The sequence below is a fragment of the Doryrhamphus excisus genome, chromosome 11 (genome assembly GCF_030265055.1).
Source record: "Doryrhamphus excisus isolate RoL2022-K1 chromosome 11, RoL_Dexc_1.0, whole genome shotgun sequence".
In the NCBI taxonomy this organism is placed as follows: domain Eukaryota; kingdom Metazoa; phylum Chordata; class Actinopteri; order Syngnathiformes; family Syngnathidae; genus Doryrhamphus; species Doryrhamphus excisus.
In genome coordinates, this window is record NC_080476.1 from 13296377 (window position 1) to 13319932 (window position 23556).

At 46.0% G+C, this 23556-nt stretch overlaps 2 protein-coding genes across 5 annotated transcripts in view; both read right to left on the reverse strand.

The window, feature by feature from the left end:
• Positions 1 to 434: 434 nt before the first annotated feature.
• On the reverse strand, positions 435 to 9026 carry rskrb (ribosomal protein S6 kinase related b). Of its 2 annotated transcripts, none has more exons than XM_058086675.1 (13): positions 8211 to 9026; positions 7433 to 7723; positions 7269 to 7352; positions 6875 to 6943; positions 5932 to 6001; positions 4637 to 4744; positions 4473 to 4513; positions 3541 to 3568; positions 3202 to 3297; positions 3042 to 3130; positions 2677 to 2787; positions 2500 to 2613; positions 435 to 2429 (listed from the first exon to the last, which is right to left on the reverse strand). In XM_058086675.1, the coding sequence occupies exons 1-13, from the start codon at positions 8232 to 8234 to the stop codon at positions 2214 to 2216; spliced, it is 1341 nt and encodes a 446-aa protein (XP_057942658.1). In that variant the 5' UTR covers positions 8235 to 9026; the 3' UTR covers positions 435 to 2213. The 2 variants fall into 2 exon arrangements, with proteins under 2 accessions (XP_057942658.1, XP_057942659.1); XM_058086676.1 differs by having other exon boundaries at positions 3208 to 3297; positions 8211 to 9021.
• A 1105-nt stretch (positions 9027 to 10131) lies between these two features.
• Positions 10132 to 23556, reverse strand: part of fnip1 (folliculin interacting protein 1) — a 29946-nt gene continuing 16521 nt past the window's right edge. Inside the window, exons 7-17 of one of the 3 annotated variants that reach the window (XM_058086643.1) lie at positions 22852 to 22923; positions 22356 to 22491; positions 21108 to 21309; positions 19696 to 19781; positions 18344 to 18490; positions 17229 to 17398; positions 14733 to 16212; positions 12104 to 12269; positions 11841 to 12041; positions 11349 to 11464; positions 10132 to 11281 (exon numbers count right to left, since the gene is read on the reverse strand). In XM_058086643.1, the coding sequence (XP_057942626.1) occupies positions 11203 to 11281; positions 11349 to 11464; positions 11841 to 12041; positions 12104 to 12269; positions 14733 to 16212; positions 17229 to 17398; positions 18344 to 18490; positions 19696 to 19781; positions 21108 to 21309; positions 22356 to 22491; positions 22852 to 22923 (2855 nt within the window). In that variant the 3' untranslated portion in view covers positions 10132 to 11202. The remainder of the gene's footprint in view (positions 11282 to 11348; positions 11465 to 11840; positions 12042 to 12103; positions 12270 to 14732; positions 16213 to 17228; positions 17399 to 18343; positions 18491 to 19695; positions 19782 to 21107; positions 21310 to 22355; positions 22492 to 22851; positions 22924 to 23556) is intronic. The other 2 variants (XM_058086642.1, XM_058086641.1) reach the window with 2 other exon arrangements.

Genomic DNA, 23556 nt, shown 5'->3' on the forward strand with positions numbered 1-23556 from the left:
CGACATATTTTGTCTTCACAACCACACACAAGCATTACTCCTCATTGCATCATTTTTGCAAGTATGTTAAAAGCTAAACATATTTTTCTATCCATGCTATTTCACTGAGACATTTGCCAATATGAAATAGTAGAAAAAGCAGCCAATAGTGTTGTAAATAAAACACTTTAAGGGGCCATTTAATACAAGAATATATCAACATGTCAACATTTACATTTGAAAATGATGTGATGTGCTTTTACCATTGAAGGCTGTGTCCACAAAAATGCAAATATGCAAGGACTCCAACATCTGTATGAATAAACGCTGCACATAATGTAATCTTGTGTCCCACCTTCCAAGCGTTAAGCAACAACCCGCGTCCTGTTTACTCAGTCAACCAACATGTTGAAATGTTCCACAAAGTGGAGTCACGTAAGAAATCCCAAAAGCAGTACAGCAAGATTTCAGCTTTAATGATCCATGGGTGCTACGGGAAGATACAAAAATACAACATGACATGTGACATCACACAGCATCCAAAATACTCGTAGAAATTGTATAAAGAGGACTTTTGTCTTCAATAAAGCAGCATTCTGGTAACACAACAAAAGTCAGGATCACTGGTGAGGCATTCGGGCACATCGGGACATGTTCTCTGACGATCAGGTAAGTGCATTAGAAAAAGCCCTGTGTGTATGTCTATGGTGTGTATGTCTATTGTGTGTATGTCTATCTGCTGAATGGTCCCCTGAGTCACTGGTGATACAAGATGGACAAATAAAGCAGGATGTTGAAGATGTACACTACACATAATTATTCATCCACAGAAAGGGAAGTAGTGGGTGCCTTTATAAATATTATATAAAATTACAATGTAAACCAGTCAGCAAAAAGGGGTTATTGCAAAAAATGAAGTACTGTATTGTCTTCGGCAAGAGTGACCTTTCTTTGTGTGTACAAGTTGATAATGTTGCCATTGTCATTGAAAAGACGAACAATAGCGTTATCATCTTTCTTCCTCTTGCACAAGCCGGCAAACACATGAGGTATGGAAAGGTGCTCTTTTGGGGGTGAAAAGGCAAAAAAAAAAGGTTGTGCTCAGTACAAAACGTGACAAAAATAGCTTTGTCATAAATAAAGTCGTCCCTTTTCCATAACACGTTCTGTCTTGGCTTCGACAAACATCTTACAAAGTACTTCAACCCTTCTCACCTTGAAATGTTCAGCAAAACGTGTGATGCTGAACAACAAAAATGCAACAAAAACAGCCAACAAATGTAACTTTTTGTCATGAGCGCTATGCGCCTGCTGTGCTTACTGGGCAGCCACATCCCGAGGTTATGGGGGCCGACTGGGGCGAACATGCAGCAAATGTTTCAAATACTAAAAACGCATGCAACGGGATAATGCTGCAAAATAAAAATGATGCAATCTGCTGGTGGCCGGGCTACCAGGAAGATGGCCACACTACCAGGAAGTTGACCAGGCTATCAAATAGTGGGCCAGGCAACCCGGATATTGGTCAGGCCCCATCAGAAAGTTGGCCGGGCAACCAGGAAGTTGGCCAGGCTACCAAGGGAGTCCGACCTGAGGGACATCCATCTTTGAATACATCAGCTGGAGGCCAAGATATAAGTTGTGGAATGAAAAGGTACATTTTTCTTAGATATTATTATTTGTAATAAACTATAGTCATTTTCAAATGGTATTAATGTTTGTAGCTTTTGGACGTTGCCGTGCATTTGCCGGTGTCGGTACCGTACAAGATATCATGTGCATCTCTTAGTTCTAAAAAACGCTTGAATGTGGGATGTTAGCAATGCTAACATGTAGCCAGCAAGCATCGTGACGCAACCAGGAAGTCTCCATCAGGCGAGACGGACCCATTTAACAAGGGTGGTGAGGACAGGTCCTCCAGAAGGGGTTTGGACCCTGAAGTGGGACAGAAGCCACAGACGCGGTACGGTTCAGTTCAGTTCACCTCGGTACGGTTTGGAAGTCATCTTGATGCGTCTTGTGTGTTGAGGCCTGAAGTAGCGACACTGAGAGGCGCCAACAAAGAAGAGGAAGGCCACATGGAACGACAATGGAGGCCATCTTTGTTGTTGACATGTGGCTTTAGCCCGGCCCTACCATCGTAGTTAGAGTAGCAATGGTAGCAGCGGTGGCGTTGCGGCCCGTATTCAATAAAAGAGTACCGTACCAAAGTGAGCTGATGGGTCCTGCTTCCGTCACACAAACACCTCCCTGCGTGGACCTTGTTGCCGAGCACACTGCAACGGTAACGCCGCTTGTATCTGCGTGTCCCGGTCCGGATGCGTGTCGGGCGTGCACGGCGGGCTGAGCAGCGAGTCGTAGTCGAAGCCTTTGAGCGGCTGCAGCGACAGAGTCAGGCCTCTGCGGGCTTTGGCCGCACGATCCGGTCGCTCCCTCAGCTCCAGGATCACCTGCACGGACGGAGATGGAGCTTTTACGCGGGAAAATGATTGGCCAAAACACGTGCTCACGCTCAGTTACCTCCACGGGGTGGCGCTGCAAGAGGCTTTGGTCAAAACTCAGCCCGCGGAAGAAGGTTTGGCGTTGGAAGCGATCCAGGGTCCGAAGTCGGCGGGCGGGCGTTTTGCACAGCAGCTAGAAGCAGAAAGACGTGCTATCAATGTGAGGCGCTATGACAACATGTTGTTTGTAAAGCACCTCGGTGATGAGCACGGCCAGGGGCGGGGTCAGGCTGAGGGGCATCTCGTAGGGGAAGGACCTCACCCTCCTCAGCATGCCACAGTGGTCTGGTTCTGGAGGCACGGGGAACTGAGGAGAGCATGAGTTCATCATCCAGACGTGAACATTAGCTTCCCGCGAGTAGAAATATTTGGGAAATTAAAAAAAACATCAAAAAATCACTTTTATGACAACTGTTGATGGGAAATCGAACTGTCAGCCGTGCGTTACTGTATTTGCACGGTAACTGAGGGTTGCTACGGTGTGCTGTGATGCAGCGCTACATTATCACTCTTGGTTGTCGTGAGCCTGGACCTGCTGTGTCATATGCAACAGGGCGTCACCTTGCCGGTAGCCAATGAGAAGAGGAGGATTCCCAGGGACCACCAATCAGCCGCGTGGTTGTAAGGGCCGCCACTCAGCACCTCGGGGGCTGCAGAGCGGACACAGCAGTCTCAAGGCCACGTAATCATCTTACATTGGCATCAAGTCAAACACTCATACCCTCACCCATGTATTGGATGGTGCCGCAAATGGTAAAAGCTCGTCCGCCTCGCTCTAGACGACGGGACAGACCGAAGTCAGCCAAGCGGAGGTGACCTGGAACGCACCAGGATACTATTATTATTATTATTATTATTATTATTACCGATACACGTAATCAGATTACATTCTCCTACAAATCTGCATTATTTATGTGTTCTCTTCTCCATCACCACCATTTGCACTCGCGAGTGCTGACTGGAATGATGTGCACTGTTGCCAGGAGGTCTTCTGGAAGGTTCTGGACCTTCTCAAAGCAGCGCTATGCTGCCCTCTGCTGGGAAAAATGAGTTGACTCACCATCATCTGTCAGCAGGATATTCTCCATCTGGAAGAAGGACCACAACGTCAGACTTGCTCACATGACAAATGGCCTTGAAGGGCACCTATGATGCTTTTTCAGCCTTTCTGACCCAAAACTGTAGTACCAATGTAGTATTCTGGTGTTAAACCATTCTGACCTAGTATATATGTAATTAATATGTAGTATTCTGGTGTTAAACCATTCTGACCTATAACTGTAGTATGAATGTAGTATTCTGGTGTTAAACCATTCTGACCTAGTATATATGCAATTAGTATGCAGTATTCTGGTGTTAAACCATTCTGACCTACAACTGTAGTACCAATGTAGTATTCTGGTGTTAAACCATTCTGACCTACAACTGTAGTACCAATGTAGTATTCTGGTGTTAAACCATTCTGACCTACAACTGTAGTACCAATGTAGTATTCTGGTGTTAAACCATTCTGACCTATAACTGTAGTACCAATGTAGTATTCTGGTGTTAAACCATTCTGACCTATAACTGTAGTACCAATGTAGTATTCTGGTGTTAAACCATTCTGACCTAGAACTGTAGTACCAATGTAGTATTCTGGTGTTAAACCATTCTGACCTAGAACTGTAGTACCAATGTAGTATTCTGGTGTTAAACCATTCTGACCTATACTTGTAGTACCAATGTAGTATTCTGGTGTTAAACCATTCTGACCTATATATGTAGTTAGTATGTAGTATTCTGGTGTTAAACCATCCACACCTTTAAAATGATGCTGATTGTAGTATTTATAATTTAATACTTGTGCTCAGGGTATTTACATGATAGTTATTTTTTGTGTATATAGTAATTTCCCCACCATGTAATAGAGTATTTACAAATGAATACCAATGGTATATAAACAATGCTGCACGAAGGAGTACACGAATCACGAGAATGTTGTCTTCCTACCTTCACATCTCTGTGGATGATTCCAAAGTCGTGAAGAAACCCTGAAAAAACAAAAAACAAACAAACATAAGTCGGATCCACCGTGTCTCGGCCGCTGTGGGACCTCCCCTTTGCATGTCATACAGCGGACCCCCAGCGGAGGCACCGGCGAGTGCGTTCCTCACCTAGCGCACAGCCCAGCTCGGCTGCAAACACTCGCACCGTGTCCTCTGCAAAGTGTCCGATCATCTGCCAGTAGGTGTACAGGTCCCCGGTGCCGCAGTAGTCGCACACTAAAGACGAAGACCAGAGGAAAAGGATGCTACTCAGCTGTGGGGACGCATCGTTCATGTCACGTGATTGCCTCAGTTCAGCACAACGGTGGAGGGAAAGAGACGGGGGAGCGCTCGCTTTGTGACGTCCCACAGGGGCCAGTGTGCGGTGTTTCCATTGAGAGGAGGGGTGGGTGTGGGGGGGGGGGGGGCAAAACAAAGTAGGTCACACTTTGTGAGTCACCGGATGATTCGGGGTGAGGAAGAGGAGGAGTGTTGAAGCAGTGAAAAAAGGAACGTTTCGAGGTTTGGAAGCGGGAGCATGTACAGTCGTCCCTCGCCACTTCACGCATTTTGAAAAATATACTATCGTCAATTCTGTGTTATAAATTGATACTTTTACTTCAACTTTGACCCCTGCTGCTTATACAGCGGTGTGCTTGATTTATGGCAAAATTCTAAACTCATGGCATCGTCTCTACTTCAGAACTCTACTAATTACTAATTGTGTTGCAAATCCGTGAGGAAACTTTCTTTGGCAGGAGCCAATCACTCATCACACAGCAACTTAACACTCAAAAAGCATACCACAGGGGCGCTGGCTCCTGTCAAAGAGCTGCCTGGTCCTCACAGACTTGGGCGTGCTACGATATGTCATTTTTTGGATGTGGGTACGTACGCCGTATTCAACAGTGCAGCTTGGATGTGAACAAACCTGCTTTTTTTTACTCGAAACTTAGTGGGCGTGGCTTATACACCCAGATTTAGTGTCATCGATTCATTCAAAATGACCTATTATTCGTCCAATGAATGAATACCTAAGTAATTCTAACGTATATTTGCCTAAATTAATCATTTTCAAGCATAAAAATGGTTTAATCAGGGGTGTCCAAAGTGCGGCACACGTTTTTTTTTAGGCAGCAAGTTCTAAAAATATCATTGAACAAGAAATCTATACAGACAAGTGTATGAGTCTCTATGATCTATTCTTTTATCTCATCATGTAATAGGAGTATAAAGGTGACTATAGGTGTGTCCAGAGGTCTCTAATAATGTTAAAAACCGTATTTAGAAGGTCATAAATGGGTTTTCTATGCTCTAACTACCAAAATAGGACTCTGACTACGTTATTCGCCGCCATCAACGAGGGATTACTGTATAGCAGGGGGTGGGGCAGCGGGTGGGGTGGGGGTGTCCATCTGACTCACTAATGTAGAGGTGGCGTTGTGTCTGCCAACAGTCCTGGAGGTCATGGACAAATGGGTGATGAACCTGACGCTGCGGGCAAATTCAATTCATTCCATTAAAAAAAAAAAAAAAAAAAAGTCCAATCAACACCTCTGTTGGATTAACCGCTGAGCCGCCTATAGTCGCCGGGTGCATGGTGGATAAATACAATTAACCACCAGGGGCAGATCAAAAAAAGCTGGCATTAAACACCTGTGGCTGTAGGCAACCTCCTGATGTAGCTTCTATTGACAAGATGGCAGCTGCTGCATTTGAAGTGTTACCAGTGGTCAGCATCCAGCAGCTTTAATTAATGCACTCTAATTAACTCTTTCAATCCCAGCCATTTTTTCAAAACCCAACCCCATTTTCGATTTTTTCATGTCACACAGATTATGCTGTTCTACGGCTAATAAACATGGAACTTACCAAAAGAACCAGCAAAGAAAGTTTGTTTCTACATTCTTCCTTCTTTGGTAATGAATAGATCATAGGTAGGTTTCAGGAAAATGTCAGTTCCCAACTAAAAGTGGGAAAAGCATATTTTTGTGAAAAGATACAACACCATGAATTATTGACAATATTCACATTTGAACTACATTTCCCTATATTGCCTTCTGTCACCTAGTGGCTGTTTTATTGCTTCAAAATGCTCTAAAAGGTGTGCTGTTGCGTCATTTCCTCTTTTAGCCTCTGGTGCAAAAATAAGACTATAAGAAAAAAAATGACAAAATGCAAAATCTTTGGTATTGAAGGAGTTAATGACCAACTAAGAGAGCTGCAGTTTTCCTTTCTTATGCACTCCCAATCATGACTCATGTTAAATGCCGTAGAGCGGTCACATTTAGAGAACATGGTGTACATCTGAATAGAGTACGCAGGTGTAGCTCATGCTAATGCCAATGCTAGTGGAGGTCAACACACCTGAACTATGACCTCTTCTTTGGACTGCTCCAAGACGCCCAGCCTGAGGATCTCAGATTTGGGTATCACCTGTGAAGTGAAGACAAGGTTCAAGAGGACCTGTTGTGTTTTTTCCATGTTCTGACCCATAAATGTAGTTAGAATGTTCTATTCTCGTTTTAAATCATGACAACGTTTCAGATCATGAGGTTGGCGCATTCGGATGGGAGCCATGAAAATCTTTTGGGATGGCTCTGAATGCTTAGTTTCAGAGAGTTTTTTTCTACAGTGAGCCGGATCTCCTTATATGGGCATGCCCAGGTACAAGCTGTAGGAACTTGCCCAAGGGTGGAATCTATTTAAAGTTTATTCTTGTAAATGACAATGAAAATGAGAACAGTGGTGTGAGACCCACCTTGACAGCATACATCTTGTGTTTGGTTTTGTCCTTCACCTTCAGGATGGGCCCAAAAGAACCTTTGGCGATGTAACCCAACACCTGGCAGAGCGAGGAAGTGGGAGGAAGCGTGAGGAGCAGGAACACCAGCCCAGAAGGTGAGGAGCGAGGTACCCGCATACCTGAAAGTGTTCCTGTCCAGGCACGGCCCTGTGGGGGAACTCGGGCAGGAACATGGCGATGAAGCCCGGCAGGCTCCACTCGGCCCGCAGTTTGTCCGGGCCGACCCCGGCCAACCTCAGCACGTGCTCTGGGATGTCGGGCACCTTGGCTTGAAGCATTCGCCGCCGACCCAGGCGCAGGGCCGGCGGGGCCAGGCGGCAGATGGTGGCGGGGAGGGACAGGCCCACGCTGGACAGGAAGCCACGCCATCCCGATGCCAAGTTCTCATCCTCCCGCGACTCAACGGGCCTCTGGTGGAGATTCATTTTTAGTCATTTCATTAAGTGTGAGAGCGTCATCAAACCTCGTTTGGAATGAGGTATCACTCTGTTTAATACTGTTATTGTTAGCGGCTCACAGTATAGAGCACACTACTGTACCCAATAAGGGTCACTTCATATAAACAATATTATGTATTAATATTAATATTATATTATATTACATGCCTGGAGGCCACACGGCAGATGGGCTGCAACAACATGTGTGTAACAGACCGTGGAGGATGACGTCATTACCCCTACAGCCACATAGCAAAAAACTACGGCTAGTGAAGGCACTTCCTTATGGAAGAGGGGCAGATTCTGATTGGCTGATCGACGCCAGTACCGGAAACGTACCGTCAAAGTAGCAGGGAGTACTTTGCTACAAAGATGGAGCAATTTACCGGCTGCTTATGTTGATTAAAAACGTGATACAAACCCGTGAAGACCCTTCCCGAGTGTCCCTTCGGTAATTTACCTTCTTGCTGCCGTCGGCCCCCATCTCCGTGAAAGGACAGGCGCCTCATCCGGACACCGCGTCGCGCTCTTCCAGAACCTTCTCCGGGCGACGTAAAGTTACGTAAGGATCGCCGAGGTCCAAACGTCACTTCATGGCGATAATCCACTCCCGACAACGCGATCGGCTACAATATAGGATGGATGAGGCGACATAAAAACAGGTTAATCCCGGGCGAGCGTGACGTCACTAAACATCCGCCCACATAGTCGCCAACCAATGGGAGTGCGGATGTTGGGGGGTCCTGTCTAGGCCCCGCCTTCCGCTGTTCCAAATTAGAGCAGCGGATGTGAACGCTTCACAGCTCAGGTGTCGATTTCGATTAACTCCGCAACGATTTCTAATCCTACAGGGACCAGAAAGATGTAAATAATGCATTATTTCGGAAAGGAAGCCATGGCTGTGTTACGTCACGCTACGAAGGATTTCTCTGCGTCTAAAAATAGACCAATACATGAATAATTCCTGCTGCCTCGGTGGGAAGTGGACAGAAAAAGGCCGAAGACGCTAAACAAATGGCCGGTGGGGCATTTGTTTTATTGGTCCGCTGCACGTTCTAAAAATAGAATTTAACCAGTTATTTTATAGGTCAGTTTGGTTTGCATTACCGGAAGTAAATCGGACCCGTGTCCAGTGAGGATTGCACGACGTCATTTGCCACAAATTCTATTAATTCTGTTCTTTTATGGACAGAATTTGGAGGTGCAACCGAGGCGTTGAGGGGTTTCGGTTTGATGGCTGAAATGAACAAGTTTACCAACACACTACCTTCAATACCTTCAATAAAATCTAAATAAATGATATTTGTCAATGGTAGAAGAGACAGTGAAAGTCAAATATAAATATATGCTGTATTATGTATAATGCTGACTGTGTGGATTCATATATTTATGACATTTTACTTTAAAATACTATACAGCGAATGCTGTGTTTGGAACTAAATGTTAGCTAACGTTGGAGTAAAGCAATGCTAATTACAGGCGCGATGGTTTTATGTACCTCTGCGGTCCGCAGGGAGGGCGGCTTCCTCGGCCCCAGTTTGAAAGAAGTTTCCATCGCTCCGGTCATTTTCATAACGTCAAATTCCACCGGGAGGGATTTTTCCTTCCTCTTGAGACAAACTTTAAGCTTAAGACCACATCACATCCCCGCGGAGTGCCTTTTCCTAGCCCAGGCTTGCATGGATGGTGGAGTTTGGAGCTAACTCCCACAAACCGGGCAGCGCTTGTGGGGAGAACAACCCCCTCCAAAAAACTTTTTGGCTAAAGCGTGGCAGAAAAACAGCGACAATGTTTTCAAAGTGACACAAACTTGTATCCAAGCGATTGTTTGTCATGGACGCCGTACATCCTCGCTCAAAGAAGAGACGTCCATGTCGACAGCAAGTTGAGATTTTAGTTCCTCCACCTCGGGACAAGCAGCGAATGTGAAGAGTTGACATCTGTTTGCTAGTACAGTGACGCTATCTTCACCTGAACACGCTCGTTTTGGTTTAAATGCTGTGCCGCCGGAGGGCGGCAGTGAGGCGGTGAACGATCCAGACAAACCGTCACCAATAGTACTGATATCAATAATAAAATCAATCTACATTTCATTAAAAAAATAGCATTTGAGCATTTTTACCACTTACCAAAGCTACGTGCCTTTTACAAATAAAATGTAATTAATTGATTGCATGCTTTAATACTCATTTTACGTTTCCAAAATAGCTTCAAATATAACAAACATTTAACACGACCCTAAAGTCAAAATGCTATTAAAAAATGACAAAATGTACAATACTATGAATTAACGGAACATATGCCAAAAGAATACAAGCAATAAATAGAAAATAATAACTCCAATCTAAAGTCACAGTTCCTTCAAATTGTAAAGTGTTTGTTTTTTTTAGTTTTTTTTTTTTTTTTTTTTTAAATTGTGCTTCAGTGTTTGAGGAGACAACGTGTGCAAATGTCTGATCTTTATTGCACAACATTCCCATAAAATTGGGAAAAACATCATTCCCAGGAGACATGTTCTTGAAAAGAGCTTGTGTATAAATACATGGAAAATAAAGCGTAGTGGATACAAGTCAAATACACAGACTGAGGGCGACTGAATGACGTATCCGTCTACAAAAGGAGGGATGAGCTCGCCGGGACAAAAAGGAGGCTTTTGAAAATGAAAAAGATGCGGTAGAAAGGGGGTGTTGGGGCACATAGACAATAATATTCCAATTTGAGTGCGAGCAGCTGCCTTGACGAGGTTTTCCATTAAGACTTGGCTGCTGTGGTCTGCAGCTCGCTAGAGGAATTGATAACACTTTCTGATCAGGCAGCTCCAGATGAGACATGCTGCACCATCTAATATCATCCACCATGGAGGCAAGAATCAATCAGCTGGGCTGCGCACACATTCTTGGCACCAAGTACTTGTCAAACATCTTGAGCATCTTCAGCTTGATGAACAGGAATTAAAAGTGTCACTTTGGCACCGCTGCAGCAAAATATATGCAGATGATTTATCTGCTCTCCACAGTGGACTCTTCCCAGGCAAGAAAAAAAAGTAAATGTTAAATGAACAGTAGCCCTCCCTTGAAAACAGCATGCGTTGAGACAACTTACTCTTTTGTTTAAAAAAAAAAAAAAAAAAAAAACTTTTTGAGTGAGTTGATTTCAGGTCGTGTTCCACTACAAATTTCTGGGAAAAAAAATGTCCAACATGTACGTTGAGTAAGAAAAATGTTCAAATTCTAAATGAGCTTCTCTTTAAAACACTCTGACTGGGTTTGAGATTGTACAAAATACACACTCACACTCCAATCATCCAGAAAATACATCATTAAGTCCATGGAGTCTTTGGCTTGGTGTCCCGACACATTCAAACTGTGCTCACTGGCACCCTCCTGTGGCGCAACGTGAGCACTGCACCGGTTAGCAGCAGCATGGGAGGTCCTTGAAAACGCGGTGGGGGTTCACAGTAGGATCTGGGCCACGTAGGGAGAGTGCGTGCTGGCGACGGCGGCCAGCAGGGGGAGGTCGCTGGATTCGATCCTGACGGCCAGAGAGCAGAATATTAGGAACAGAGCCAAACGACACAGACCGTTGTGCGAGCCCTCACCCTAAGATCATGCCCAGTTCTTTGACGTGGACTCTCTTCTGGCCCTTCAAGTACTCGGCCAGCATCCTGCTCTTGAAGTAGATCTCCTGCAGGCGGTCCTCCAGGTGCATGATGCACTGGAGATGGCAAAAGTCAGAAGACAAGTTAGTTAAGGATGCGGTGGAAAGCCGGTTCATCTGTTCCAGGGTCAAACTGTGGCCATCGGTAATCGAGGTCAACTGTCATGCCACCGTAAAATACAGGAAAACACATCCGACCGGTTGCGTTTCTGAGGTTGGTCTCCAAAAAAGCAGAACACTCCTGTCATATAGAGGATCTTTGACTAGCGTGTTTGGAATAAGTCCTTAAAAACTGCATCCAGCTCCTGTCATAGAGAGGATCTTTGAGCAGTGTCGAGCTATTTGATTTGGCGGTGAAGGTCTGAAAGTCTGGCACCGCCAAGCGATACGGGTTTTGAGCGGATGGGTGGGGTGGAGGTGGAGGCGGACGTACAAAGTTGGGCGACATGTTGAGTTTGAAGAGCTGCTGAGTGGACTGCAGTAAGCCGGACACCAGACTGGACACCAGCACCTCCTTCCCCAGCTTCCCGGCTTCCGTGGATCGTCTCTGGCTGCTGGCCACCTGCACCGTCCACTTGTCCGTGTCGGCCACGATGCACACGGCCTCGGCGATGGGCTCGTCCAACACGGGATGCTGCGGGAGAGGAGAGAGTGTCAGGAAGCTGTATGACGCAAGCGACGGCGGCGCATCCTCACCTGGACGGCGTGGCCGAGTTCCGCCGTGAGGCTCTGCCGGAGCTTGTCGTCGCTCGGCATGCCGTGGAGTACGAAGTCCGGCACGTAGGTGGGGCAGTAGCCCCCGAAGAGAGAGCGACCGAAGTTGGCCACGGTCGGCTTGGAGTAGTTCTCCACCAGCTTGGAACTGCCGGGGACAAAAAAAGAATGTTACCTTATGGAAAAATGTCATGTGACCACGCATAAAAAATAATTATTTCAACAAGTATGTTCAAATAAATATTCATATACTCATCATTATTATTATTATTATATAAGAGTGTTTAGGAATCATTATTTCAACAAAGGAAAAAAACACACACACACACACACATATATACACATATACATACACATATACATATTATATATGTACATATATACAGTGAAGAAAATAAGTATTTGAACACCCTGCTATTTTGCTATTTCTCCCACTTAGAAATCATGGAGGGGTCTGAAATTTTCATCGTAGGTGCATGTCCACTGTGAGAGAGATAAACTAAAAAGAAAAATCCAGAAATCACAATGCATGATTTTTTAACAATTTATTTGTGTGATACAGCTGCAAATAAGTATTTGAACACCTGAGAAAATGAATGTTAATATTTGGTACAGTAGCCTTTGTTTGCTATTACAGAGGTCAAACGTTTCCTGTAGTTTTTCACCAGGTTTGCACACACTGCAGGAGGGATCTTGGCCCACTCCTCCACACAGATCTTCTCTAGATCAGTCAGGTTTCTGGGCTGTCGCTGAGAAACACGGAGTTTGAGCTCCCTCCAAAGATTTTCGATTGGGTTCAGGTCTGGAGACTGGCTGGGCCATGCTAGAACCTTGATATGCTTCTTACGGAGCCACTCCTTGGTTTTCCTGGCTGTGTGCTTCGGGTCGTTGTCGTGTTGGAAGACCCAGCCACGACCCATCTTCAATGCTCTGACAGAGGGAAGGAGGTTGTTCCCCAAAATCTCACAATACACGGCCCCAGTCATCCTCTCTTTAATGCAGTGCACTCGTCCTGTCCCATGTGCAGAAAAACACCCCCAAAGCATGATGCTACCACCCCCATGCTTCACAGTAGGGATGGTGTTCTTCGGATTGTACTCTTCATTCTTCTTCCTCCAAACACGCTTATTGGAATTATGACCAAAAAGTTCTATTTTGGTCTCATCTGACCATAAAACTTTCTCCCATGACTCCTCTGTATCATCCAAATGGTCATATGCAAACTTAAGACGGGCCTTGACATGTGCTGGTTTAAGCAGGGGAACCTTTCGTGCCATGCATGATTTCACATCATGACGTCTTAGTGTATTACCTACAGTAACCTTGGAAACGGTGGTCCCAGCTCTTTTCAGGTCATTGACCAAGTCCTGTCGTGTAGTTCTGGGCTGATTCCTCACCTTTCTTAGAATCATTGAGACCCCACGAGGTGATATCTTGCATGGGGCTCCACTCCGATTGAGATTGACCGTCATGTTTAGCTTCTTCCATTTTCTAATGATAGCTCCAACAGTGGACCTTTTTTCACCAAGCTGCTTGGTAATTGCTCCGTAGCCCTTTCCAGCCTTGTGGAGGTGTACAATTTTGTCTCTGGTGTCTTTGGACAGCTCTTTGGTCTTCGCCATGTTACAAGTTAAAGTCTTACTGATTGTATGGGGTGGACAGGTGTCTTTATGCAGCTAACGACCTCAAACAGGTGCATCTGATTCAGGATGATACATGGAGTGCAGGTGGACTTCTAATGGGCAGACTAACAGGTCTTTCAGGGTCAGAATTCTAGATGATACACAGGTGTTCAAATACTTATTTGCAGCTGTATCACACAAATAAATTGTTAAAAAATCATGCATTGTGATTTCTGGATTTTTCTTTTTAGTTTATCTCTCTCACAGTGGACATGCACCTACGATGAAAATTTCAGACCCCTCCATGATTTCTAAGTGGGAGAAATAGCAAAATAGCAGGGTGTTCAAATACTTATTTTCTTCACTGTATATACACACACACACACACACACACACACATAATATATGTACATATATACACACACACATATATATATATATATATATATACACATATTATATATGTACATATACATACATACTATATATGTACATATAATACACATACATATATACATACTATATATGTACATACATACGTATATATATATATATATACACATATTATATATGTACATATATATACACACACATACAGATACACATATTATATATGTACATATACATACATACATACATATTATATATGTATGTACATATACACACACACACATTATATATGTACATACACACACACACACACACACACACACACACACACACACACACACACATTATATATGTACATATACATACACAAACATATATACATATATATGTACATATACACACACACATATATGTATACACACACACATATATGTATACATACACACATATATACACACACATACGTATATATACACACACACACACACACACACACACACACATATATATTATATATATATACACATATACATATACATATATACACTCATCATCATCGCCATCACCATCAACCAAAGACCTCCAAGACGTGTTCTCACCCCGGGAACGGCACCAGGACCTCCTCTTGCCAGTCCTCCGTCTCCTCGCTCTCGCTGTCCCCCAGAGCGCTGTCCGAGCTCTCGTTGCGTGGTATCTCCCAGTCGCCGAGCGGCACGTCCTTGCGCTTTTGGTCCTCTTTGCCGTCCCCCTCCCGCAGGTGGGCGGGGACAGACAGAACGAGGCCCTGGTCCCGCTCAGCGGGACAGCCCCGACAGTCGCACGAGTCCGTGGAGGCGCACCTGCACCTCCTTTGGGCATCCGAGGCGTCGCATACTTTCCGGTTGGCCCCCGCCTCGCTGCCCATTCCGCGAGTCCCACCCTGAATGCGGCACCCCCCCGAGGGGTCCAGCAAGTCTATGTGCATATGTGCGGGCTGGGCCACGTGGTCTATTGTTCTGGTCTCCACCGGGTTCTCCGGGCTGAAGTACTCGTCAAAGTGACTAAAGTCCGTACAGTTCGTGTTCCACTGGGGCATCTTGCTGGACACCCGCTGAAGGACTGGAACCGCCTTGGTCTGGCTACTTTGGTCCTCTGCCGTGCCACAACGGGGTGGACTTTGCTGTCCCGGCTGACGCAGCGGCAACTTCCTGTGCTTCTTCATGTGCTCCTCCACCTTCCTCCTGCGGCTCTCCGTGTCCGACTCTGGACTCATGGAGTCCCCGATGAGGAAGGTGACTTTTGTTGCTGGCTCGTCCTCCTCGGTTAGGATGAGGGACATGGGTCCAGACATGGTGGTCCCGTTCTTATCTGGAGGCTTCTTCTCCAGAGGGAACACCTTGGCCGCCTGGTTCTTGATCCGAGCATCTCCAGCGGGGTTCTCCGTGGAGACGAGATGTCTGGACGGGACACAGAGTTTCAGGCAGTCCTCGTTCTCCGCATCCGGTCCGCAGACTTGCTCTCTCGGGGAACAGGAGCTGACCCGTAAGACCGTCTCCAGTCTGGGCTCTGTGGTCAGCGGGCTGCTGGATTCTCTGTGAGGTCCCTCGGGTTTGTCTGCGGTCCTGGAACCAGGATCTGGGCAGCGTCGCATCTGGAGAACCGAGCTCCTGGACACCTGGCTCTCACCGCTGTCATCTCCCTCCTCGTCCTCCTCTCTGGGGGCGTCCTCGGTGGGGCGCTCCGTGTCGCCGTCCGTGTCGGCGGCGCTCTGCAAGCTGTGGTCCGAAGGGTAGCTGCCTGGGTTCTCCTCCTCTTGCCGCGCACCCTGAGCCAGGTAGTCCCCACTGGGTTTGTGAACGGTCACAAGGACGTAGTCCGACTCCTCCACCTCGCCTTTCCTCAGGGAGGTGGTGATGAGGGAGCCGGGCATGACGATGGCCTCGTCCTCGGCGCTGTCCAGCATGTGCGTCTCCAGCAGCTCCGAGCAGCGGATGAAGTAGGTGAGGACGTAGAGGAGTCTCTGGACCAGATCCTGTCTGCGGCCCACCACCACCGTCCTCGACAGGCGCACTGGCGAGCCGATGGCGCCGTAGAGGTCGCCTACGAGTGGAGAGACCAAACATCAGCGTCTTGATACTGATGTCCAAAAGAATTAGTCCCACCCCCACAAAAAGGTAAACATTCCCGGTATTCCGGTCAAGTCCTGTAAATAAATAAATAAATAAATAAAACAAATAAAATAAAATAAAAACAAATAACATACAAAAAAATAAAACAAATAAAATAAAAATAAATAAAACAAAATAAAAATAAATAAAACAAATAAAATAAAAATAAACAGCATCATTTCAATGCAAACAAATGCACAGGCGTCAATGAACAGCACTTCCTACTTTTGAACACTAGGTGTCCTCATTTCCCCACCTGGTGAAGGTGCACAACTTCCAAACTGTCATTTGTGTGGCAAATTTCAAACATAGCATATTATACCGGGGGTGTCCAAAGTAGGGCCCGAGGGCCATTTGCGGCCTGTGGCAGTTTTGTATTGGGACCTGGCACATTCTAAAAACAATTTCATAAGAAAACAAACAATAAAACAGCAAAAACATCTGCGGTAACCTTGGCCTCACATCGAATCCGTCACGGCCGTGTGGCAAGAATCCGTTTGAGGTCCAAATTGTTTTTCAGACGGCGCCGGGGGTCTCCGTCAGTGTGAGCGGCACTTTAAGCCGGACTGGATCAGGACCGCAACGGATTCAGAGTGAGCCCGGGTCATTTTACAAGAAATATTCAACTTACATTCTTGTAAAGTACATTTAAGGAAAAAAGCTTAAATGTAACAAGGCATTGAGTCTGAATTTGACTATAATGTTGGAATAAATAAATAAATAAAACAATAATTAAAAAATAAATAAATAAATAAAGTTGTCATTTTTGGAACATTAGCTAGAGGGCTATGACACTCCCCTCTAAATATGATGGGAATAAAGTCATAATTATAAAAAGAGTATTACTCTCATCCGGTTAGAGATACCATGCTAATGTACCTATTATTATGACCATTGAGTGTTCCTGTGCATATATACGAGTGGAGTATTTGTGTCGGTGGCCCTCACCAAGCTGCGCCCACAGGGGGTTGTAGGGGTGCGTCTTGGCCAGCATGTCCACGCTCTGTGACGAGTGCTTCTCCAGGAAGATCTTGATGGGGGGCTGGCCATTGGGCATGACGGTGGGCACCCAGGCCAGGTGATTGGTCAGGATGGCGGTCAGCAATGCCGGGAGGAACCTGGAACGACGGGGAGGAAGGAGGATCAGCGAGAGTGGGGGGGGGGTTGCAGTGCGGGGCGCCCGCCGGGCTTTTATCAGGAGTTGAAAAGGTCAGATGCGCCAAGAGTAACAAGCGGGCGCACACGCACACACATTCTTGCGGCATGATTCGCTTCTCATTTCTAAATCCTAGTTCCCTTCCCGTCTCATGACCCCACCCCTCATGGTGGTCAGGTCCCAGTCTGGCGGCCATAGTGGCCCAACAACAAACAGGAAGTATTATCTGTATGTAAGACTAAAAGGGCCCATAGGACACTAAACACATCACAGGTGCCGATGCTGTCACTTAGACAAAGTGTTAGTGTGTGTGTAGCTTTAATGCTAACAAGCATAACGAGCCGTTTGCTGCCGACAGAGCGCATTTCCAAGCAGCGCTACATGCTTTTTGCACGTTGACGTTTACACTGTAACGCATGTCCATGAAGAAGGAGGTGTGACCTTCACGGTGTTGTCCTTCAAAAGGAAAAGCCAGCACCCGAACGCCTCTTCTGTCATATTTTGACCATCTAATAGCCCCGTTAGCATAATAGGGGGTCTTTACATTGAGACGTTTATGATGTCATGTCTGAACGACCAAACCGACAATTCTTAGGCTACCATCTTTCAAAAGTCGTGCCTTGGAGGAGGTAAACACACTGCAGCATGGCCTACGCTTGCGGTTCCATGCACTGCGCTGAATACGGGTGCTTGTGTTCAATACCAGGCCTTGCCACCAATTCATTCATGCATACAATCGGCAGCCATCTTTGTGACTGGCAGGGATGAGCGCGCTGGCAGCTCATTCAGCCTGAGACGGCGGCGTGTCTTGGCCACAACTTGTGCGGAGGCGAGAAAGGAGGGGGTGGGGGGGTGGGGGTGTTAGACTGAGATCCAACCAGTCTAACCTGCAGGACAAACACTCAACTGGTTCTTGGAGGCCTGCTCCATCAGCAGAGAGAACTCCCGCATGAAGAGACTGCACAGGTGGTTCTTCTCCGACGCTCCCGACATCATGGTCAGCCAGACGGGCTCGGCCACCCGGGGCATGCTGTAGAGGTCGCAGATGGTCATCCTGTACAAGGGGGAGGGGGGCGGGGTGGACAGAGAACAGACACGTTATTGTCCCAAAGAGTAAACAAGACGTTTTAGTTCACAGAGCCTCGCTGTGGAGACCCGCGCATAAACACGCCCACGGTGGCGTGCAACGTGCGAGGAGGGCCGAGGAGGCCTGGAGTTTCCACGGAGGGGAGGGGGAGGGGCGGGCTGAAACATGGCAGGCAGCGTTGGGAGTGACAATAACAGCGTTGCTGACTTTGATAACGGCTCTTATCTGCTCGCTCGTTGAGGCGTAACCTTCGCCAACGAGCCAGGAATTCATTAATTTCTTTGGTAGCATCAGCTGAAGGCTTTTGGCTACCTGGGTTATCTCCCAGAATCACAGTGTGACCTAGCCAAGTGTTGCTCCGGAATAGCGAGCCCAAAGCTCCCATTCATTGTGTTGACTTTATGTGCTGGGAATATCGAGGGAAAATAACCATGGCTCCTAAAAAAAAAAGTGAAGACAATTTGAAGTAGAAAGTAAAAAGTAAAACCTTTCCAAACTTCAAATGATCACCGCCAAATCATTTCAGCGAACGGACATTTCATCGGGTTGGCCAAGGTGAGACCATTACTCAGGTAGGGGTGCCTGAAATGTGGAGATGGCCACCGCTAACGGATTTGACACGCCACTAGACTGGTAGTCACATGCTCGCTGGCAGCGCACCCACCTGAGCGGCAACCCGACCCCACTGGAGACCCCGCCGGGGGGGAACAAACCAAATACCTGCAAAATCTCACCTTCGGTCTAAATTTAAGCACGCCGGCCTCTTTGCCTTTGACTTCATGGAACATTACAAAAGCAAGATGGCGCCTCACGCCCCGCCTTCCCTCGCACGCACACGCCGCTCTGACGGGGGGGGGGGGGGGGGGGGGGGGGGGTTGCTGGGATGGAAGGGGGCACAGCATGCCCACGCATGCCGACTAAGATAAGCTGTCGGCTTGTCCAAAGCACGCTCGCAGAAAAGTCACTGGCGTCTATATCGGGATCCCAAAGCCATCTTACAGTACGTGCTTGGAAAACTGCACTCGCAAATACTGGATGTGTACTACATCTCATCATACTGATACTTATATCACGCTTATCATGAAAGAAACAGTTTCCATGTTCCTCTGAGGTGTATGCTTGGGTGGGAGAGACGAGATGAGAAGAACAACCTGATGATCATCTGAGCCCACCTGAACTCGTTGAGGCCGTCCACCATGCGGCTGTAAGCCAAGGCCCTCTGGCTGGCGTCAGCTGATCTCCGGCTCAGCTTCATGGCCTGCAGGGTGACATAACAGGCTTTTAGGACGGCGAGGAGGAATGCGTTACGGAGAAGCCACATGGGACGGTGCTGAGTCGCTGCGGAAACACGACACCGGCAAGGACTCGAGTAAACAACATTTGCGAGTTACGGCCGAGCTTCAGTCAACGATGTCAATGACAGTCTCCTTCATTCACTGAAATATGGCGGCTTACTATTATTATGATTTATTAAGAATATTTACAAAATGAGAAATCAATGATGAAAAAAAACATATGCTGATTGCAAATGTTTTTGTGATACAGTAAACCTTGGATATATCGGACTCGGATATATCGGAAATTCGCTCACAACGGAGTGTCCAGGTACATTGGAAACATAGTCAAGGAAGTGCCTTTTTATAAGGGATAAAATCCGATTTACGCATATACCGGATATAAATCCGATATATGCGTAAAACGGACATTTTCCGGTATACGCATATAACGGATTTCGCTTATATCGGACAAAACCAATGGGAACAATTGAATCCGATATATCCGAGGTTTACTGTACTTCGGTAAATGTTAGCATTTAGCGGTTAAACTCGCTAACATTACATCAGATGCAGGACAGAACAAAACATGCACCCCCCCAAAAAAAGAAAGGTGACATTGCAAAACCTATTTTAGAGCTTAAGGAGAAGACTGTCATCATTTCAGAGGTAAGTAATGTATGTTTTTTTTTAAAATATCGATATATTGCCGGGCTGCACGGCGGTTGAGTGGTTAGCACGCAGACCTCACAGCTAGGAGACCCGAGTTCAAATCCCTGTGCATGCATGGCTTTTCTCCGGGTACTCCGGTTCCCTCCCACATTCCAAAAACATGCTAGGTTAATCGGCCACTCCAAATTGTCCATAGGTATGAATGTGAGTGTGAATGGTTGTTTGTCTATATGTGCCCTGGGATTGGGTGGACCCCGCCTCTAGCCCGAAGACAGCTAGGATAGGCTCCTGCACCCCCCGCGACCCTCGTGAGGATAAGCGGCAGAAAATGAATGAATTAATGATATTGCCCAGACTTAGCAGTTACACACATAAAGCTTTCTAGACCTTCCAGATTCTGTACCTCTTCTGCAGTATTTCAATTGACTTCCTGCTTCCGAATGTGAACTATTCCTATTTTTACTGTGTGAAGTGAACTTTGATGATGTGCATGCGTTAACATTTCCTTTCAGTGCGGAACCTTGGGGTGGGACACTCGGTTGAAAAATAAATTTCACACGTGGATGATCGGCATCAGAAGCGGCAGCATAAAACCCAGACGGGAGAATCCCTCATGAGAATAGCAGAACGTCACTCGCCTGTTCGATGGCGCTCTTCAGTTTGTTTATGTGGCTCTCAAAGAGCGGGAAGTGGGAGAAGAAGAAGTCCTGGAAGCGGTTGTTCTCCTCGGGGTTGGGGGAGAGCATGAAGATGACCCCGATGGCGATCTTTTTCTTGCGCGCCACGCCCAGGCTCTGCCCCCCGCTCTCGTCAGACATGTTGAAGCTCTCCTCCACCGACCTGCTCGGACGGCAGACAGACAAAGAGACATTTGGTCTGATGTCTTTTTGTCTTCCTCTCGTTCTAACCTCAAGTTTTTGTCTGCGGTTCCGCCTGTTAGGTACCCTATCTCTGCACGAGGGTGCCACAAAAACACCACACACCACTTAAGTGTGCCGCTGGTGTATACCTGCCTGCTGCTGCTGCGGTGTGTAAAAAACATTTATGATGATGGAAAATAATGTTGTTTTAATAGTGGAAGGTTAAAATATCTAAGAAAAAATTTATGCTAAAAAGTCATACAAAAGAACAAAAAAATAGCGCAAAATTAGAGTGCAAACAAGCTATAATGTGACAAAAATACAGTCAAAATATTGTGGGAATAGAACAGTTAAAATTTTAAAAACAGCATGGATAAAAAAAACACATATTACGAGAAAAATATTGAGTGTCAAGTTGAGTTATAGTGAAAATATTGAGGGGGAAAAAAGTTTTATCTACTGGTGAAAAAAAGTCACAATTTAAGGAGAATTTCACTCGAATATTAAGAGGAAAAATTTCATTTTAGTAGGCCGGAGTTGAAATATTAAAGAAAACAAAAGTTGTAATTAAAAAAAAAAAATAGGTGAAGGAAAATTTTTTTTAATATTATGGGAATGAATTCAACATATTATAGCAATAAAAGTCACAAAATAACAAAGAAAATGTACAAAAAATATGAGAAAGTTGATTTAGTTGGACAATGTATGTTAAAGAAACAGTAAAAATGGAAAGTTATTAATAAAAGGTTTTGTCATCTATATGACCAAGCTGACATGCAGTTTTCTGTTAAATATATGTACTGTAACTTCTTAGTGTATCTATACTATAGAAAATATCAAAGTGGCTACCTTTCATATTTCAGTATTAAAACATTTGTCCATGTGTGTGTTAACAAGGATCAGTAATTGGCATGGTGTTGGCATGGAGGAGTTTCCCCGCCATGTTGCCAACGCATGATGTACTTCAGCGCCGTTGTGTTAAGAACGTGCTGAAACCAACCGACCACGACTGAGCGTGCGCCTCACCATCGGGGGAAGACGCCGTTCTCCAGGCTGGTGGTCTGGCTCCTCAGCCATCGGCGCTGGTAGCTGGATGCGCAGCTGCTGGTCAGCGAGGAGCCGGGTGACGGGAAAGGGGTGATCAGGAGGCTGCTGAGGGACGCTGACGGGACACATGATGCTCAGGTTAATCCTCAGCCCTGAACGCTGAGCGCCTTGTGCAGCTGCGTACTCTTGCCACATAAAGGATCTTTGACCAGTGTCAACCCTTTGCTTGTGTTTCAGTGTACTGCTACAATATAATCCAGTAGTTTGAAGCATTGACATTACAGTTGATCCCTGATCAAGAGGGAGATGGAGGCAGCCCCGCCCCCAGCAGACGGGTGTAGCGCTAGCCTGAAGGCTAAAGGCTACCCTGAAGGCTAAAGGCTACCCTGAGACTTTACGGTCTATATAGAATAAAAATCAACTGTCTCCACAACAATTTAGTTAGTGCTTTAGTTGTCAGTGTCAATCGACCTACCTGACCTGGCGATTCCGCTGTCCCTCTCGTCATACGGGCTTCGCCCCGGCATGTCCATTGGGTGACTGTGGCCTAGCAAAAAGGAAGAAAAATGGCTCAACACAGGAACGTTGGTGCTTGTACTACGATGCATCGTGCAACACGTCACAAAATACATGCAAGAATAAATAAACGTGATCATCTGCCGTCTTGTCAACCTCGCAAGGACAACAAGCAGGCTCAGTCAATGATTGTGATATGGCGCCAAAGTAACGCCCGGGCGTCCTCCCAATGGACGTGGAATCAGTGCAGCGCTCGTGTTTGCGGTTTGATGAAAGTACCTGCCGCTTCAGGTGTGGTCATATGACGTGAAAGACTACTGTAACCATCCAATCATTTTGGGTACCACGGCCAGTAAAGAACGCGTAGTACATGTGTTAAGCATGCCTAAAAAATACTATAATAACTAATACAAATGGTATTAATGATTCATCTCTTCCATGCCACGTTACAATAAGTATCCCATAGTGTTTATGTGCAGACAGAGGATGCAGAACACACTCAAAAGTGGAGGATTACAAAAAGTCATTCCTGGCCAATAGAGGTGTCACGAGATTTTGCAGGATTAAAACATGGCAAGATTTCTGGTTCCTGACAAAAGATGATAGTATTTAGTCATGAAATGTACACACAGCGGTACCAGCTTCCACTAATACTTAAAATGAA

Coding starts and splice junctions, on each gene's coding strand:
- rskrb (XM_058086675.1), bottom strand. CDS start 8,234: ATGGGGGCCGACGGCAGCAAGAAG. Junction 4,514..4,636: donor CGAGCTGGGCTGTGCGCTAG/GTGAGGAACGCA, acceptor TTGTTTTTTCAG/GGTTTCTTCACGACTTTGGA. Junction 3,131..3,201: donor CATCCAATACATGGGTGAGG/GTATGAGTGTTT, acceptor TCCGCTCTGCAG/CCCCCGAGGTGCTGAGTGGC.